General features: G+C 37.7%; 2 protein-coding genes across 8 annotated transcripts in view; one reads left to right on the forward strand and one right to left on the reverse strand.

Annotated features, from left to right (window-relative positions):
- Positions 1–6,733, reverse strand: part of SRP54 (signal recognition particle 54) — a 43,582-nt gene extending 36,849 nt beyond the window's left edge. Inside the window, exons 1-3 of one of the 3 annotated variants that reach the window (XM_082384157.1) lie at positions 6,508–6,708; positions 5,451–5,564; positions 1,577–1,713 (exon numbers count right to left, since the gene is read on the reverse strand). The gene's annotated coding sequence lies outside the window, so the exon portion shown is untranslated. Of the gene's footprint in view, positions 1–1,576; positions 1,714–5,450; positions 5,565–6,507 lie in introns of all 3 variants that reach the window. The other 2 variants (XM_082384156.1, XM_082384158.1) reach the window with 2 other exon arrangements.
- Positions 6,734–7,082: 349 nt separating this feature from the next.
- LOC309625075 (uncharacterized protein) overlaps positions 7,083–20,290 on the forward strand; it is a 48,790-nt gene continuing 35,582 nt past the window's right edge. For all 5 annotated transcript variants that reach the window (XM_082384194.1, XM_082384193.1, XM_082384191.1 and 2 more), the window contains exons 1-3: positions 7,083–7,285; positions 17,638–17,759; positions 19,374–19,512. In XM_082384194.1, coding sequence (XP_082240320.1) covers positions 7,189–7,285; positions 17,638–17,759; positions 19,374–19,512 — 358 coding nt within the window. In that variant the 5' untranslated portion in view covers positions 7,083–7,188. The remainder of the gene's footprint in view (positions 7,286–17,637; positions 17,760–19,373; positions 19,513–20,290) is intronic.

Below are 20,290 nucleotides of genomic sequence, written 5' to 3' on the forward strand. Positions count from 1 at the left end.
GGCCTTAGCACCAGCTGGCATGCTCATCCTCTGGTTAACAATATGGCTCCCTCCCTCATCTCTGTCGGACTGCTGCTGTCCAGATGCAACTTCTCAATGAGGCCTTCCCTCATCACTTGTTTAAAACTGCAGCCTCCCTTCTCTTCCTTTTCTCTCATTGTTTTCTTACCAACTAACATGATTTACTTACCGCTAACCCCTGAACAAAGGGAGGTTAGTGGCACTGACCCCTTCCACAGAAAATCCACGCACTGCTTTCTGTGCCTCAAAAACAAAGAAACTGACTCACCCAAAGGCAGGAAGCTGAAACAGTTTGGATAGAATTGACTCAAACCCTAGTTCTTATGATTCCACATATTGTGATCTCTAATTGAACACAAACTTATCCCCACACTTAATTTAAAAGTCTGTAAAATGAAAATACAGGTACTATATTGAAAAAAATCTGCACATCAGGCTACCCACGCAGTTCAAACCCTTGTCGTCAAGGGTCAACTGTATATTATTTGCAGTCTAGCTCCCTCAACTGAAACGTAAGTTGCATGAGGGCAGGGATTTTTGCCTCTTTTGCTCTCTTCCGTGGCTCACTGCTTCATTTATCTTCAGCCTATGTAGTAAGCCTTTAGTAAAAATTAACCTTATGGATGAATGATGTATTTAAGACCTTAGGGAAAAAGCATGACTAGGGAACCAAAGTCATGAAAGGCCTTACAAATCTCTCTCAAAAGACCACTAAAATAAACCAATGAAGATAACATGACAAATCAAAAAAAAAATCAATGACCTAGATAATTGATATTGTACAATTAGTATTCATTTGCCTTATTTATTATAACTTTTCAGAATTTCGAACAAGATTCTTAAAAATTAACTTCGCCTTGTTCTAATATGCACACTAAAATACAAAATATCTTTTTTAATGTTAATAGCTAACCCTATATCTCAAATTGGAATAATTTACTATTTAAGCACCCTCACTCAAAATTCTCTCTGCTAACTAAAAAGATTTATAGAAATAATTATGTGTATACCTGTACTAGAGTTTCACAAAAGAATCTCTACTTAGATGGGGCTGTTAGAAAGGTAAGGGATTACTATATAGTACTTCATATAGTTTAACATCTATTATCTCATTCCACCCTCACAACAATTTTACCATATAAGCAGGTGAAGGAATGGAACAGCCATTCCCTACAAAAAAAGCATAATGACTTCCTACAGTCCCTTGGATACAGAGCCTTAGGTCCTAGAGTATGAATGATGGATGCTTTAGACGATACGGTTGAATACACCTGCTGGCAAACTCCTGGGATGAATTTTGCTGCTATACTACAAGAGAGGAAATCATATTTTGAAAGCAAAGATGCACATTCCTCTTCATGGAAGAGTAATAATTGCAATGTCCAGAAAGAACCGATAAGTACCACTGCAATCAGGATGTGCAAGGACTGATCTTGGCCCATCACATGTTCTTCTAACAGAGTCTGGCTAAGAGTTGGATTGTGAGGTGATGGAAACAGTCTCAAGTTTGGGGTGCCCTAAATAAGGCAAGTACAGGGCCAAGTATCATACTTACCTGCTGTAGTGTGAAGTACTGGAAAGAGCATGGACTTTGGAGCCTGACAGACTTGGATTCAAATCCCAGCTCTGTTACATACTGGCTGGGTTACTTTGGGCAAGTTACTTAATCTTTCTGAGCCTCACTTTCCTCACCTGCCAAATGGAGATAATACCATTATCAAGGTAGTTACCCTGAAAGGTTGTTGTGAGGATTAAATGAGACAATATGTATAAAACTGCCTGCAAGTGCACAGTATATTAACTATTATTTTCCTTCTTTTCTTGAATGATATCAATTGGCTCTCCCTATAACGTTAACTGAAGTGTGAGTAAACTGGAAATTTTCTGAACACTACTAAAGTGACTGTCCCACTACCCAGCAATCACTCCCCCAGAATACTTAACATTTAGTGCGAATTACATGTACCTGGTTATTATTCAATAGAAGCTGGAGTGTCCAAACAGCCACTTTTCTCTACATAAGCAGTTAAAAATAATCCTGCCAGAACCTTGCCTGATCTGAGATTATATAAACAGATCCTAATGATCAGTGATTCCAAATCTTATTATAATGAAAATGCCTATTAAAAAGTTCTTCTAAGCCCGAGTCAATGACTAACTTATTGGATCAATATTAGACTAAAGAACTAAATATACAAATATACTATTATTAGTAAATATCTTTAGAAAAATGACTTCTATATTATATACTTTTCTATAAACTAGTCAATAGCCCAAACCAATACTTGCTTTCCTGACTATAATATTAAATATATATATATATGTGTGTGTGTATATACATATATATTTTTTTAAATTCTGCATAGCATATGTATTCATAGTCTAGAACCATAGAAAAGTAAACTATTTAATAAAGTGGCCTATTGGTATTTTATTTGGTAAAATGATTATATCTGAATAACTAATATAATGTTAATGACTTAAAATTTAGGAATATTTTTTCATTCTGAATATACTTAGTCCTCTAAAGAAATAAGTCACTTTTATGTTTTGTGATTACAAGAGGATACACGTTTGTTATAAAAATTCAAACATTACAGAAACATTAAAGGTAGAAATATAATTCCCCTAACCCTACCCCCTCTTTTGTCCCCTGATAACCACCAATAATACTCTGGAATACATTCCCATAGATTTTATTTTTTATGCATATAATTTAGGCAAATTTTCATAAGAATTATGGTTTGGGGAGAATGAAGAGGAAAGAAGAAATGAGGGAAAATCTTTTGTAAATATTCTTGCTAATGCTAAAAATATGCTTATATGCAAAAGTCAGATTACAAAACTGCATATATCGTATCTTGTATAAACTAATATCCAAAAAATGGCATTAGCCACGAAGGAAATGTAAATCAAAGGCACAATCAGATACCACTTGACCCACACTGAGATAGCTATAATAACAACTGTTGGTGAGAACATGGAGAAATCAGACCCTCATACACTGCTGGTGGGAATGTAAAATGGTACAGCCCTTTGGAAGTCTGGCAATTCCTCAAAATTTTAAACGCAGAGTTACTATATGACCCAGCAATTCCACTCCTAGGTACGTGTGAGAAAAAGGAAGACACACATTCACACAAAGAATTGTACTTGAATGGTCATTAGCAATATTATTCATACTAGCCAAAAAGTGAAAAAAAGCCAAATATCCCTCAACTGATGAGTGGATAAATAAAATGTGGTATACCCACCAAATGGAATATTATTTGATAATAAAAAGAGATGAAGTACTGACACATGCTGCAACATGGATGAATCTTGAAAGCGTTATGCTAAATGAAAGAAACCAGTGACAAAAGAATATACATGATTCTACTTATATGAAATGCCCGGAAGAGAAAAATCTGTAAAGAAAGAAAGTGGATTAATAGTTGCTTAGGGCCTGGGAAACGGGGGAAAATGAGGAGTGAGTGTTAGTGGGTATGGGGCTTTTTCATGGAGTGATGAAAATGTTCTAAAATTGATGGTGGTGATGGTTGTACAGCTCTGCAAATACACTAAAGACCACTGAATTGTACCCTTTAGGTGAGCTGTATGGTATGTTAATTTTATTTCAGTAAAACTTTTAGAAAATAATAATATTTGTCATCTCTGGATGGTGAATAACTAGTAATTTTTATTTTCTAATTTATATCTTTTTGCAATTTTCAAGTTTTTGGTAATGACTAAGAGTATTATTTTTTGTTAAGGGGAAAATTAATTACTTTTCAAAATGCTCTGTGAGAATTAGAATGATATTATACTAGAGGTTGAGATGGTGTTGTGACTTATTCGTTTTAGTCACTCATTAAACACCTACTATGTGCTCCAGGAATTGTACCAGCATGAGAAAAGTTCTAACTCCAAATCAATAAATTACATCAAGTTAACAAAGACAAGACTCCTCTGTTAATTTCAGAAGATAAATTATGCATCATACCACCACTGACTTCCCTGCCTTATTTTGCACCAAAGTAGTATCAGGAAATATTCCCTTTATTAAAATAATTCTGTTTTTGAATTTAAAACTCATTTTAATATAAAAGGTATACCAAAAATTCAATAAGCAACAATGGGTAATAACTCAAAAAACAATGGGAATCAATTCTTTTAAGATACTTTTTGGCTGTCAAGTCCTTCATAAAAAGAATCTTTATGTAAACTGTTACCAAGAGGAAAATTAAAACAAAGTCAAAAGAATTCCTTGGAAATAGTTTGCCTTGAAGTTGAAAAGAACACAGACTGAAAATATGGATGAGGAGGGATGAGGCATATGCTCAAGCGATGGGTAATTTCAGTGACATTCAGCTAACACCTGTCAGCTAAAAATTAAATACTCAATCACAATCTCTAGGGATGGTAACATCACAAGATTATGGGGGAAGTGGCCTCATCTAAATTCATGATTAGGAGAGCAAAACAAGCCATCTACGTTTTGAAACACTTCACTGGCTATACTGATGTGCAGCCAGGGTTAATAATCACTGCATGAAGCAACACTCCTCAAGGGAAACAAGAGAATGAAAAACCTGTTCTATAATTTAAAAATTAGAGACAATGTAGCAAATGCATTGAAGGGAGAGCAAGGAGACTACATACACTAAGCATACTCCAAAAGTCTATTCAAGAGATGTGGGCTTGAAGAACATGAGGGGAAGGGGCTCAAGCCAAGGGCTAACCATAAAGCAGAATTTATAGGACCTAATGACCAAATGGTTATGGAGAATGAAGGAGATACAGAGGCAAAAATGACTCTAAGGCCTCTAGTTTGACTAACCAGGTGGCTAGTGATGCCATTAACCAATGAATGGAAGGCAAAAAGAGAACTGGGTTGAAAGTTAAAGAGTTAATAGAGAAAAGATTCAAGGGGCTTTAAAGGTTATTTGTAATGTTCTTCTACTAGGTTGGATATTGAGTGCTCATTTTATTATCCTTTTTAAAACGGAACAAACAAATATCACAAAATTAACTAGAAACATGGGGCCAAAACTCAAAGGTACACTAGGAATCCCTGCTTTTATGCACTTTTGTGTGTAGGACGTATGTCATTTAAAAAGGGAAGAAAAGGAAGGTGGAGAGAGTGAGTTTGGTTTTAGACCTATTGAATTTGCAGAAACTAAAGAACTATTTCATGAAACAGAGGCTAGAGAAAAAGATGTGGAAATGGTTGGCATACAAGGATAATACCATGGAAGTAGATGAGAGCTCTCAAGGAGAGCATTTGGGTTAGAGCCATGGTGAAGGGCCAACCAAAAGGAGAGAGTCAACGAAGACTGAGAATAATCAAAAGGATAGAAGCTTTTACTAATTCCCTTTCCCTCTCCGAAGGCATTCAGAAGCAAATCAATTGAAAACAAAGAAAAGTGACCACTTAATGGGTATCTTACTGTATTCCAGTGGCAGGTCCAGAATTTCCAGACAGGTGGAGTTACAGGAGTAATCTCTTTGAAGGAGGGCTTGAAGATGTTTTCGCACAGTACTTCACATTCGGTTGGAAAATACTAATTGATCAGATCAAAAAATCAAAGGAAAGAGGTTTGAGGGAAATATTTCCCCTCCCCTTTGGCACCACCACTGCTGTATTCTAGGCACTGTACCAAACACCTTACCTAATCTTTCATCCTCATACTAAGCTTATTAGGTAGATGAGGAAACTGAGGCTAGATCAGAAAAACAACTTGCTCAGGGTCACAAATCTCCTAAGTAGCACACTCTCATCTGTGTTCCCATAGCTCTCATGGCTCTTTTTGCCTTACTAGAATTTCTCATTACTCATCTTGGTGTAATGTGTATTTATTTATGTGCCTCTCTCTCACCGTACTGTTAGCTCTTCAATGCCAGGGTTCGTGTCATTAATTTCTGTATCACTATAGCTAAGAATGAGTAAATATTTTGTTGAATAAAACATATGAAAGAACTAGGTGATAATAGCATCCAGAACGCCAATAGGCGAAAGAGCTTCAAGAAATGGTTAGCAGCACCAAATGCTACGGAAAGAGCCATCAGTATACTTTAAGTCGTCAGTGGCACTGAACTGGTATCCCTTATTCATTTTTGAAAGCCTACTATAGGCGGAACAATGTGTTAATTAGGCACAAGTTAACATGGAAAAATAAAATCTGGTACAAGTCAAAAGATTTTCGGAGAAGTAGCCACATCTAAATCCTTGATCACGACAGCAAAACAAAGTCAAGCCTGCAACTGCTTACGTTTATTTTGGATCGGGTAAATCTGAAGACAATTTTAAAAGGGTCACAGCGCATCTTTTAATAAAACTTCTGATGGGAAATACGAGATGAAAAAGCGCCAGCGCACCTTCCTCTCGGTGACGACAGCCGGTGGCCAAGGACGCCGACTCCCTCCAGTGTCTAGCCCCCTAAGTAGGGTTAGGGCTGCCCCTAGCTGCTAGTCGGTAGTGTTAAGCGGGAAAAAGCAGACACTTACCGCAAAAGGCACCGCTACAGCCGTGACCCAAAGGGGCCGGGGAGTCCTTCGCGAAGCCCCACGCCGTGGGAGGAAACCAACGAAAGCGGGGATCAGACAGAGAGGTGCTACCCCACATAAACTAGGGTCCCAGCGCCCAGCACCGCAACGCCAACTCCCACCAGCTGGAAGACCGATGACTGCCACCGAACCTTCCGCCCAATGAGGTAACGTCACCACTCGGCGTAGTCCAGCCTTTCATGAAGAGGATGCACTTCCGCTTCCGGGGCATCCGGCGCGTTCCTTCAGTGCGTTTACCGAAAGGGTTTGTTGATTTGTTTCTTTGCTTTGACTGGCTTTTGACATGCGTTTTCTATCGCTCAATAACTGCGGCATTAAAGTTAGTATTAAGATAGGAAGCTCTCTAGGAATGCGATCTCAGGAAAGAAGTCCAGCCTCCAGGCGCCACCTTAAGAAAAAATGACTTGGCTGAGCACCACCAGCTAAGAGAGACGGGGGTGTAGGGAGGTCTGAGTGTAGGAATTCCCGGGAGCGAGTGAAAACTCCAAAGAAGGGGCGGGACTTAGGGCTTTCGCAGCCTAGGGAGGCGGGTTCCACCCCGGGTCGAATCAGGTGTCTGGATCCGCCTCTGCCTACGCGTGCGCAGTGCGAACCTTCCCCTTCTCTGCTTTTTCCTCCAACATGGAATTCCGCTCAGCTCGGCAAGCAGTACTGCAGCTACTCCGTACGGTGGCTCCAGCAGACCTCCCAGCTCTGCTCCAGTGGATGAGAACTACCCGTAAGCGATCAGAGCCAGAGTCAGACGGTTGGGGCAAGAATATGCTGTGGGCACTGACCTTGGGGACTTAGGGTGAGGCCAGAAGCCTTCCATGGGGTAGCTGTGCTGGTCTCTGCTCTGCTACGGAGCGGGTTGAAGGGGGGCACATAGCAAACTTTTGTCAGTTTCAGAATCCAGTTTAGGATTGGGTGCAGGAGGACCTGGCTCTGGGTTTGTGATTCCGCTACAGACTTCAGACAAGCGGCTAGAGCCGCCTTGTGTCTCACCTCTTTTCTGAAGGAAAAAAAGGGGGGGGCGGGGGGATGGGTTAGCTCTCCTCCCCATTACTCCCACAAATTTGGGACGACCAGTAGGATACTACCTGAAAAAACCCTTTGCAAGAGAAGTTTCAGGCTGTAGAGCTGAAAGTTTTTACCCTGTAGGCAAAATCACATGTAGCTAGTGCATTTATTTTCTCAATTGTAAAATGGGCCATCAATTTAATAGCAGGTGTTCCGGGGTGGGGAGAGGTAGAAAAGGGGGAGGGGAGGACAGGACTTTGATTTTCAATGATAGTAATACTAAAAAAGCACAAGTTAGAATCGAGGAAATGTGGTTATTAGGTCGAGTTATTGAAGAATGGGATAGATCTGTTTTGGCAAAGTGAAGCCTGGTGAAAGCACAAGAGGATAGGATAGTCCTTGTTGGAGAACTATTCCAAACCATGCTCTGCTTCTGTACCCCTAAACGTTGATTTCCATGTTTATTTTCATCTAGACTCATGACTTGAAATATTCCTGTTTGCTGATGACTCCCAATTTTAGACTTCCATCCGTGAGGTTCTTCCTAGAACTTTCTCTCTTTGTGATGTTAGAGTGAATCAATCGTTTGGGTATTATCATTATTGTTATTACTACTACTACTACTACTACTACTACTACTACTACTACTACTACTACACATTTTGGAAGATCATTTTAGATAAGATGCCAAACTAAAATTAACTTGGACATCTGGTAGTGAGATTTAGCCTGGGAAGTAGAGAAAACCAAAGAGCTAGCTTCATATTTATACACACAGACGAGATTCAAGGTAGGAATTTACAAGATATTTTATTCCAAAAGCCCTGGGTGCCTACAAAAATGCCATCTACTGCCTGATTCTGGCAATTGCACAATTACTAAAACATCCTTGCCCTCAAGATTTCAGTTTTGTGGAGCCATTTGTAATCTAATAAATCTCCAGTTTTAGAGGCATCAGTTGAGACTCCATTTTTCAAACTCGTTGAAAGCATGTTTTGTATGATGATTTTGTAAACAAGAAGACCCAATACCATTGGCTAAAGAAGATGTTTTTACTTTTTCTAACACCACGTTCTGTGCCTTTCTCCAGCCGATCCTGTAGTAGAGAAGCTCAAGCAATTTGTTAAACAATTTAGAACACAAACTGAGTTTCTGGAGAATGTTTATTACATGAATATTTTAAGAAATGAGAGTGTCACTTAGCTTAAAATGAAGGAGTATGTTTTAATATGAATCTTTAAAAGTAGTGTAATTTATTGGTATATGTTTTTTATGTGGTAATATATACATAATACAAGATTTACCATTTTAACCATTTTTAAGTGTACATTAAGTACAATACGTTTACTTTGTGCACCCATCATCACCATCTGCCTCCAGAACATTCTCATCTTCCCAAACTGACACTTATAGTGTACTTTTTTATGAAATACAGCACAAAAGATTCTTCCAATCAACAATTTTTCATTTTCCGAATTAACTTCCTTCTTCCAGGAAAAAAATTATTGCATAATGTCTTACTTGTATGACATTTGCTTAGACCTTTGATAATTATAACTCTCCTTGAATTTTTATACCGTTTAATGGAATAGCAAGAGATAATAATAGGCATGATTTTGGTTTTGAGTTTCACAGAGTTTACTGAAACTGAAAAAAATCTACATATTGCTAACAGGTAAAAATCACAATAATTTTAAATACACAAAAGGAAGAATGATATTCTTGGTCTCTGAAGGAATAGTGGGATAATCATGCCAAGACCTGAGGTCATTTGGGATCAGGCTGAGAACCAAAAGCTTGGACCAGGACAGAGGCAAGCACATGTCAAAGTATGATATAAACTGAAGATACAGAAAAAATAAAGATAGAGCCTGTATTTACCTTGGTACAGCTTAGGCCAAAGTCTAGGAAACAAATGAGCACCAGTAAAGAAGGATGAAAAACGTCTGAGGGACAAAGCACACAAAGACAACTCCCCCCTCAAATAAATAAATAAAAGGAGTAAAAAATACAGCAGGACTTCAGCTCATTGATTCTAATCTTGTGGCAGAGCATCTGTTCTTTTCTACTTCTTGTATATGTATATAGTGGGCTCTTGATCTAGCTTTCAAAGTATAGGAGAGTGACTGCAATCCATTAAGTGAAGGGAGCTGAGAGCCAGAACTGTATGTGAGGTCCCCAATAGGCATATTAAAAATTACATTTTATTAACAGCTATCTGTTAACAAACACCATTCTGAAGCCTCTGAATTTTTCCTGAATATGCAAATACAAATGAGGATGTCAAACCAACAACTCATAAAAATTTCTATTAAGAATCAAGTTATAAAGGATAGAAAATTAAAGTGTGCTATAAGAAAATTAATAAAATAATCAAGAAAATATTTAAGTGCTTAAAGAAGTTAATAGTAGGTGACTAGAAGCTTTTAGAAGCTTTTCTGTTTCCTGTATTTTAAATACATCTTCATTGAGCAGAATTGAACCTGTTGCTGAACAGCAGCTACAGAGCTGTTAGAGGTTCTTTGAAATTCCGACAAATCTAAAAAGCAAAGCCTGGGATCTAGTTACATTTGTCGAACAGCATACTACTGCAGTTCTATATTATATTGCTATTACCACTGAGGAAGTAGCCACATAACTTACAGATTTTCCAATCTTTGTTTCCTGTTTGATCCTTCTGTTTCTCAATTTCTTACCTCCTCTTGCCTTCCTGTGGGTAAATGGAACAGTCTTAGAATTCTGTTCTTGTTTATAGTGTTTCTGAGTATATCTCTTTGTATAGTTTTCTTTGTGGTTACTCTATTACAGTATACATATGTAACATCACCATCTACTGGTATCAATGTTTTATCACTAGAATGAAGTATTGAAATCTTACTTTCATGTAGGTCCCTTTACCCTCCCCCACTTTAAAAATATGGTTGTTTTATGTATTTTCTCTATATACATTGAGCACTATTACAGATGGTTTTATAAATTTTTATTTAACCATCAAATATGGTTTAAGAAGCTAATGAGGAGAAAGATAGTCTAATGAATTTACTCTGTTTTTACCCATTCTGTTGTTCTTTCCTTTCTGAAGTTCCAAGCCTTCTTCTGCTATTTCCCTTCTGTTGGAGGGTTTCCTCTACCAGTTCTTTAAGGGTAGGTCTGCTGGTAACAAATTCTTAGTTTTTCTGCATCTGAGGTTTTCTTTACTTCTCCATTCCTGAAGGATAATTTCATCAGATATAAAATTTACAGTTTGTGGTCCTTTTTTTCTAGCATTTGAAAAATTTTGTAATCTTCTGGCTCCCATGGCTTTTTTGTTTGTTTTGTTTTGTTTTTTGGTTTTTTGTTTGTTTTGTTTTTTGGGGGTTTTTTTGTTTGTTTTGTTTTGGGGGTTTTTTGGATTTTTTTTGGCTGCGTTGGGTCTTCGTTACTGCGTGTGAGCTTTCTCTAGTTGCAGTGAGGGGGGGCTACTCTTTGTTGTGTTGCGCGGGCTTCTCATTGCGGTGGCTTCTCTTGTTGTGGAGCACAGGCTGTAGGGCGCATGGGCTTCAGTAGTTGTGGCACGCGGGCTCTAGAGCACAGGCTCAGTAGTTGTGGCACATGGGTTTAGTTGCTCCACGGCATGTGAGATCTTCCTGGAACAGGGATTGAACCCGTGTCCCCCGCGTTGGCAGGCAGATTCTTAACCACTGTGCCACCAGGGAAGTCTGCTCCCATGGTTTCAGATGAAAAATTCACTGTTTAAATTGGTGTTTCCCTATAGGGAGTGAATCATTTCTCTTTGGTTGCTTTTAAGATTTGTTCTTTGTCTCTTTTGTTTTTAGCAGTTCATGGTATGTTCTTATGTGGATTTCTTTGGGTCTATCATATTTGGAGTTTGCTTGGCTTCTTATATCTGTAGGTTTATGTCTTCAACCAAATTTGGGGAGTTTTTAGCTATATTTCTTGAAATACTTTTCAGCCCCACACTTTTTCCCCTACTTCTGGAGCTCTGATACTAATGTTAGATCTTTTGTTATTCCACAGATCCTTAAGGCTCTGTTCAGTTATTTTTTTTTCTGTCTATTTTCTCTCTGTTGTTCAGATGGAATAAATTTTATAGATCTGTCAACTCAAGTTTACTGATTCTATCCTCTGTCATCTCTACTACTGAACCCATTCAACAAGTGTTTTTGTGTTGTTGTTGTTTGTTTGTTCTTTTAGTTTTATAGTTTCTATTTCTTTTTCTATGACTTCTACTTCTTTGCTGAGATTTCCTATTTTTTTCACTTGTTACAGGATAATTCTTAACTGCTTATTGAAGCATTTTTATTATGGCTGCTTTAAAACCTTGTCTGATCATCCAAATTCTGATTAATTTACATGTTAGCATCTAGATTGCCAGATTCAAATAATGACTTCCTGTTCTTGGTATAAATGATTTTCCATTGTATCCTGGATATTCTGATTGTATGCTAGGATAATTTTGATTTTATCCTGGATATTTTAGATATTATGCTGACTTGATCCTATTCAAATCTTCTATCTTAGTAGGCAGTTACCCTGCTTAAGTTTAACCTGTTGGTTCTGGCCTGCTTTTGTGGGCTGTAGCTCTGATAACAATTTAGTTTTCAGTGCCCTTGCAGTGCTATTCAGGTCTGCTTCATTCCTTGAAATTGCTGGGGCTCCTGCTCAATCTATGCTGGTGTTGCCTGCATGGAGAAAGACAGTTTCTTGGATCACCCTATGTCACTGAGCTACCTTCCACCAGTGGGAGTAGGGGACAAGCAGTACAGGGCCTGGTTTGCTCTTGGCCACTGGGCAGAAGGCTGGGAGACCTCAGGCCTGGGTCTCTATCCTGCTGGGTAGAGGGTCTGAGGACAGCAGTCTCCCCTGTTGTTACCAGATAGCCTGCCACAGCCCCAGGTGTGGACTAGGGATTAGGGCTTCCCAGTACGTCTCTGTTGTTCTTCCCCTTTACAGTCTGGTGAGAGAGAGCAAGCTTTTCTTAGTTTTTATTTTGTTCTTTTTTTTCAGTCTGGCTGTTGGTAGTTCTGAGATGCAGGCCTCTCCAGGGCCCAGTCCAGGCTACATGGAAGATAAAAGGAAAACTCAGGAGGGAATTCACTGCGGTGACCCTCCTTCCTTAAATCCTCAGGTCCCTAGACAGTTTACCTTTTTTCTAGCTTTCAGAGTCCTTTATGGTTGCCTGTTGATTTATTTCCAGGATATTTCATTGTATTTAGAGGGGAGGAGCAGGGGAAAAAGAGGGAAGTAGCCATCTTGTCTAGGACCAGAAGTCCCCTCAGTAAATTTTTAAAATTTGAATAAGAACTTCAGAGTAATATAAGATATGAATGAATAATAGGAAATATATAACCCAATGTTTAATTATGTATTGTAAGTCATCAGAGGTAAGGATAAGGGTGAGTTAAGGCCAGAGTTTGAACGTAAGACTTCATGGAGATGAAGTAACTTGAGCAGGGCCTTATTGCAAAAGGCAGGGTCATAGAGTTGAAAGGAACAGTATGAACAGGAAGGAGTATGGAAAACACCTGAGGAGATTTGCACATCTTGAGCAAAAGTTATGTTAGAGAGTAATGAGAATAGAAAATAGGATGGTTAGCCTCTGGTGATATAGAGGGCCTTGAAAGTCTAGAGTGACACTTCATATGTTGAAAAGTGAAAAGCTATCCCAAAATTGTAAGGAGAAGGAGTGACACAAAGTGAAGTTTAAGCAAGATTAGTTTAAAATCGGTGTGCAGGATATCGTATATCGGGGGGAAACTGATAATTCAGGAGCTAATTGTGAGTTTGTCCTGGTATTCTAAATGTGAGGTGGTGCCTGAGCGTGCCTATGAGGTAGTTGAAGCGGTAATAAAGAGGAAGTGGATTCAAAAGAGAAAGTGATAGCACTTGATACCTGACTAGATGTAGAAAGTGGAGTTCGATTCATAGACTGTCAGCTTTGGTGACTTCTCTGTCCCCATGTATTTAATTAAATATAAGTAGGAAATTTTTAAAGAATGAATTTTGCTCTTTAGTGAAGCTCTTCTTTCTCCGCTCCCTTCCCACCTACATACGTAATTTGAGAAAACCCTTACTGTCCTTAGGCAACTGATTAACACCTTTCTTTAACTTTTTCCAAGCAACGTACTGTTACCACACATTCTGAAATAACTATTATACATGTTAAAAGAAGTTCAGCCTCACTTGTAATTAAAGAAATGCAAATTAAAACAACAAAGTTTGTTTTTATGGTACTATTCAATACTATAAGGCTTTAATGAAACACATATTCTTTTCTGATAGATTAAATTTGTATAATCTTTCAGGAAAGAAATTTGACAATATGTAGCAAAAGCCTTTAAAATGTTTAAGTACTTCTACTTCTAAGAATTTATAGTAAGGAAATAAATACAGAGAGATGATGTATGCCAAAATGTTAGTTGCAGTGTAAATTGCAGTGCAATTTTTCACAGTTACAATTGTATCTAAATGTATAGTAGTAGGACTGAATGGTTAAGTAATATACATATGGTGGAACATTACACAGCCTTTTAAAATAATGTTTTAAGGAATTTGATTTTAATAACAAATACTTATGATGATAGAATGTTAAATGAATTCCAGTTTTACACACTTCAGTAATATCCTATCATATCATGCCTTTTCCACCTGTTTTATAGCCATTATTAGGGCAAAAATGTCTTGCCCTTCTTTTCAGAAGTTATTTGCCAACCACTACAGATAATGAAACTAATTTTAGCCTTCTTGAGCTAAAAATTTCCACAGTGCCTTACGTACAGTGCTCAACAAATATTAACTATTATTATGAAATATCTTTTGAGAATTTTCTTCCTGGAAAAGTATACATATTTATGTATACAACCAAGCATGCAACTTTAGGCCTTTTATGGACTGCATAAAGCCCATATGTGGATCCTGTTAACTAGGACCATGGTGAAGAATCCCTGCTGTAACTGAAGGAATCTCTTTTTACCCTTGAATGTAGTTGAATCAGAGTTTGTTGTCCAGGATAAGAGGTGTCAGTTCTCATTTTCACCTGGTATCCTTGGGAATGAGTCTTCACTTAATACTGCCTTTTTAAAATGACTGAGTAATTTAACACACAATTTCATAATATCTCTCATCTTGCCTGGCGATGCTTACATTAATTGGGGGATTGACTCCCAAATAAAGATATTTAACTAGGGAGACATGGGGAAATCTATTGTGATGGTTCAGAATTTGCAGCCCTTCCCATCTTTCATTTCTCCAGCTCCCTCGATCTTCACATATGACTGTTTAAGATGGTTCACCACCACCACCCCTTCCAAGTCTATTAATAACCCAGTAGCAGTAGCAATCAGAGCCCTAGACACTACAAAGTGATAGAAGAGGAAAATAAGCTAAGGTAGTCATGGATTAGAGAACTAAATTGCCAAATCGAGTTCAGTTCCAGGGCCACATTTAAAGGGGCTGTTGAACAAGTCCAGAAGATGGCAACCAGATGGCAGTGGATATGGTTCCCACAATATATGAGGAACCGTGGTCAGAGCTAGGGAGAAGAGAAGGCTAAGGTAGTGATAGGGGAGCTCTTACTAGCCAGCCGCCTTCTGAGCTCCCTTAGAGAGACTGTATGGTATAGTAACTAAGAGTTCAGAGTTAGACCTACATTCAAATTCCAACTCTACCACTTTCTGGCCAGTATGACCTGAGACAAGTAACTTAAATTCTGACCTCACATTCTTCTTTTGTTATAAAATAGAAGTGATAATAGTACCACATATAGGATTCTTAGGATTAAATGACAGTGTTTGAAAAGCACTGCACAAAGTTTAGCATGCCTTAAAAGTGCTCATTCAATAAATACCGTATAGCATTAAAGATGATGATTCCTCTCGAGCTGAAATTAGAAAAATGAGCTGTTATGGAAAGGCAGATTCTGGCTCAGCACGTGGAAGAAATGCTGTTCCCGAATGTGTTCAGGCGAAGACTGAAAAACAGTCATATGTCAGAGATGCATGGATGGATTCTGCCATTTGGTAATAGTTCGTAATTAAGTTCCCTTTCCACTGTAAGACTCTTATAAGGCCGGCCCTTATGAAAACTATGTTTTCCTAACATGGTTGTTTATGTTACAGAATTAAATCCAAAGAAGTTGGGCTATGAAATATCTTAGTTTGGTATAATGTGATTTTTTTTGGCTTCTTCAGTTATACCATTTACAAATTGAGAGAACTTGCTAAGAATCAATGGTGTGAGTGATATTATTAGAATTAAATGCAAGTCATAGAGGCTTCTAGACAGTTTTCCGTCTACAGAGAGAAGCTAAGCAGATGTTAGGTATTAATTAACACCTTGGGAAAATTTAATTAGATTTTAAGAATACCATTTTAAAAAGGCCAGTTTTTTAAAAAATGCATCACAGGTGCTATTTAAGTTCCACCTAAAACAATTTGGAACAAATCTTCATAGTATTTTCATTTCTCTATAATTTATATTTTGCATTCTTCTAGAAATAATTTGAAGCAACAATTTAGATCATTATACTAGATAGGTGAGGAAAGAAAAAAGAGCTAAAAGGCCTTTCTACATTAGTTCAGGGAGCCAAATAATATATCAGTATCTTCATATTAACTACTATTGCTCAAAAGGAAGTTATACAGAGAAAGAACCTCTGTACGTAGGGAAACAGAATGGAAAAAGTGAAAAAGAAGAGTAGCTTTATTTAGAAGCAAAAAACCTAGATTTGTTTCTTGTGCTGCTGTTGGCCTGCTTTGTAACTTTTCACAGTTCATTTAACCTTAAAAGACTCAGTTACCTCCTCTGTAAATCAGAGAATATAATCTTGCTTTGTCTTCCTTACATGGATGTTATAATACTTAAATGACCTAGTTTCTATGTGAAAGAACTTTGCAAACTAGAAAATATTATCCAAATTTTGTTATTTGTGACATGAAAATTGCATTCTGACCCAACACAAGAATTATTATGTTTAAGAAGGAAATCATGAACTTATTTTAAAACAACCAAAGATTTGGGGGGCAAGATGTGGAGATGGATGATATTTTCTTCAGAATCTCCTTGTTTTCCTTCTATAGCTGTTTTAAAACAGTAAGAAAAACACAACCCCTTCGAGGTCCTTTTACTCTAGGAAGAATCAATATAAGTCTTTTAAGAAAAAAGTAAAATGTTTTCATTAGTAGTCCTTTCCAGTCTATATTTGGCATTCAGGCTATAGCTAATTTTACTAGAGTATTTTACTTCCAGATAAGTCACATTCTAGTTAAAATTATATGAGCTGCTTAGAAATCATACTTTTGTAGAGCCAATTTAAAAAAATTTATAAACACACAGATAAGTTGAAAAAACAGAACAATGAACACCACTTTTATACCCTCACCTAGATTCACCGTCAGTCTCTTACCTTCTCCATCTTTATTGCTATATACATCGGCATGCACACACACTTCCCTTTTTGCCAGATTATCCAAAGGTAGGCCACAGCCATCAGAAATGTGCTGTTTTAATGATCATTTTATCTGCTGTTCAAATGCAGTGGAGCAACATGATTCTGATAAAGTTTATTCTATAGTTGGTGCCATCTGTTAGTGCTTGTTATCCGAAGTCTTGAGTACATTTTACTGGAGGCAGAGATGCTCAGATTAAAGTTATCTTCTTAGTAATCCCTGTGTGGTGCCTCCTAAACTTGTAAGATCTATATGGTCACAAAAGGAATATTTGACTACTTACTGGTAAGTTTAAGACCCTAAAAACTAATGGCAGTACTTTTCTTAAGTAAAAATAAAGTAGAAAAATAATACATATTTTTTAAATGCCTTTGTTGTTCTATAACAGGCTGAAATAGTCAAGTGTTATATTTTCAAGCAGTTTGGAAAAAGGAAAAACTCAATGTTTTCAATGGCACATTTGTTAAAATTTAAATATTTCATTGGTTAGAAGGTTTATTTATTGTTATAAATTGATGCTATCTGATGGAAAATATCCATCCATTGTAATCACTTAGTCTAGGTATGAGTACAACCATAAAAGCTGTATCTGGTTGTTTTTTTTTTGTTTTTTTTTTTTTTGCAGGAGATTTTGATGAATTCATTCAAGACAATAATGACATTATCTTGAAAAACATAGCAGAAGACCTTCGGAATTGCTTACCTCTAGAAACCATGCTTTCTTCAGAACATCTAGCCCTCCAAAAAGTAAATATGTTAAATTAATTTACTCTTGGTGCTACTTGAGGATTCTCCTATTCTCCCCTAACCCCATTAGCCTTTCCAGTCTAATCAGTCCTGAATTCTGCTTCTTCGTTTGGTGCTTCAATCATGTCCCCAGTTCTTTTGAGTCTGTAACCTTCTGGCTCCCTAGTACCATCCATTCAACAGATATTTTTTGAGGGTGTCCTGTTTGCCAAGCACTCAACCCCACCCCCACCCCCAAAATCAAGGCACGACATTAATCTGTCCCTGCCTACATCATTGTCCTGGTTTTCTCTTCCCTGTTCCATTTCCGTGGCTTTTATCAAGGGTGAAGTTCACCCCTTTGTTTCCTTCTCCTACTTTAGCATTACACAATTTTTGCTTCTTCTATTCCTTTATTCCTAGAATTCTCACTTTTCTTCTCCAGACAGCCCCCTCATTCAAGTACCTTCAAAGCCCAACTCTTATGGGATACATATGCTATGAATACTGTTTCCTAAAGCAAAACTAAGAATTAATAATCTCTTCTTCCCCCACTAATCTGAAAGTAGCAGCGTTTGTGGTTTTTCAGCATGTAAATTCCTGAGCAGAGGTACTAAATCCTGTACATTTTTAGTAGTTCTGTGCACACTGTGAGCACTCAGTAAATCTTAGTAAACATCCAGTCATTTACAGGAGGAAAATAGTGGGTAGTATAAAAACAGAGCAATATTTGTAATACAGTTTGGATGTTATTAATAAAACAATCTTAGCAGTCTCATGATATAACACAATATATAAAGAGAGAAAAAAGTATTCATTGCATGTTAATGGTGGACCCACAATCCCCCGTCCCAACAGTTTTTCTCTTCCTTTGTTTCCTTCTGGCCCTTGTATGTGTTCATACATTTTATATACTTATATATGCGTGTGTGTGTATAGATGTAGATATAATTTTGTAGATTTCCAAGCAGATAGGTTGATTCTTTATTTAGTGTTAAAGTAGAAGGAATCAGACATTTTTCTCTGTAGCTGCTTGCTATTATATCATGTACCACCAGTATTAATAAAGTGCTATTATTTGTAAGCATGGAGTTTTACTAACATTGTTATTATTTGAAAACTTTGCTTCTGGGCAAAGATTACTTGCTAAGTATTTTGATGGGTAAGTCACTGACATGTGGGACTCAGAAGACCTGATATTAGTTTCAGTTCTTCCCGTTCTTAACTAACTGGGACTCAGAAGACCTGATATTAGTTTCAGTTCTTCCCGTTCTTAACTAACTAGTGTCATTTCTTGGGAGAAATCTCTCTGGGTATCAGTTTCTTTATTTGTAAAATATACTACTTAGGATGGACAAGATGGTCTCAAAATACTCCTTTCAACTAAAATTTTAATCTATTTCTCATAGCCATGTTTTGCATCATGGCATATCAAATAACAAGTTGCTAGTGTCTGAAAAATAAAGCAAAAGCAGAGCAGAGTTGCTGACTTCCATAATCAAAACTTGTCTTCCTGGGCCTTGTCGTTGCTCTCAGAATTTTAGCATATGAACCACTGATGTTTTGCCTTATTTAGCAATAAAAAGAGACTTCTTTGTACTTTGTTTCTTTTGATGTTTTTCTTCTCTCCACCAGATACAGCAGCAGCCAGAACCCACAGTTCACGTTGATGCATTCCTTTATGATGAAGACTTTATTGATTCATTATGTGAGGAAGGAAAACTGAGCAGATACTACTGTATGGTGTGCGGCTCACACCAGACGGCACCTTTAGGTGGGCACTCAAGCCTGCAAACCTGATGACTTCGTGTGTACTTTTTCTTACATGTCATGAGTATGCAGATTTTTTTTAAATATCTTTAATTAATTAATTATTTATTTATTTATCTTTGGCTGCGTTGGGTCTTCGTTGCTGCACGTGGGCTTTCTCTAGTTGCGTCGAGTGGGAGCTACTCTACATTGCGGTGTGCGGGCTTCTCATTGTGGTGGCTTCTCTTGTTGCGGAGCACGGGCTCTAGGCATGTGGGCTTCAGTAGTTGTGGCACGCGGGCTCAGTAGTTGTGGCTCCCGGGCTTATTTGCTCTGTAGCATGTGGGATCTTCCTGGACCAGGACTCGAACCCATGTCCCCTGCATTGGCAGGCGGATTCTTAACCACTGCGCCACCAGGGAAGTCCCGAATATGCAGATTCTTGCCCAAGCATTCACTGTTTTTTGAAAGCAAAAGGACAACCTGCAGCCTAGCCATTACCAATTATTGCAGTCAGGGAAACTAAATAGAAACATCGTCCAGGGAGGCTAGGCCACTTCATGTCTCTCCCAGGGGGATATTTCTGCTTTTCACTGAGCATGTTTAATTGGAGGTGACTTTTCAGGTCCAGCAACTAGTCAGAGTGAATGAATACAGGGAAACTGACTCATACTTTATATACTCAAAAGAGATTCACATTTAACCATAGTGCTGATTTATTTACAATGAGAAATATAACTGCCAAGGGGGCTGAAAACGTTCTCCCCATAGAAACATCTACTTGAGAAGTCAGATAGTAATCA

The sequence above is a fragment of the Balaenoptera borealis genome (assembly GCF_965194805.1).
Source record: "Balaenoptera borealis genome assembly, chromosome: 3".
Lineage (NCBI taxonomy): Eukaryota > Metazoa > Chordata > Mammalia > Artiodactyla > Balaenopteridae > Balaenoptera > Balaenoptera borealis.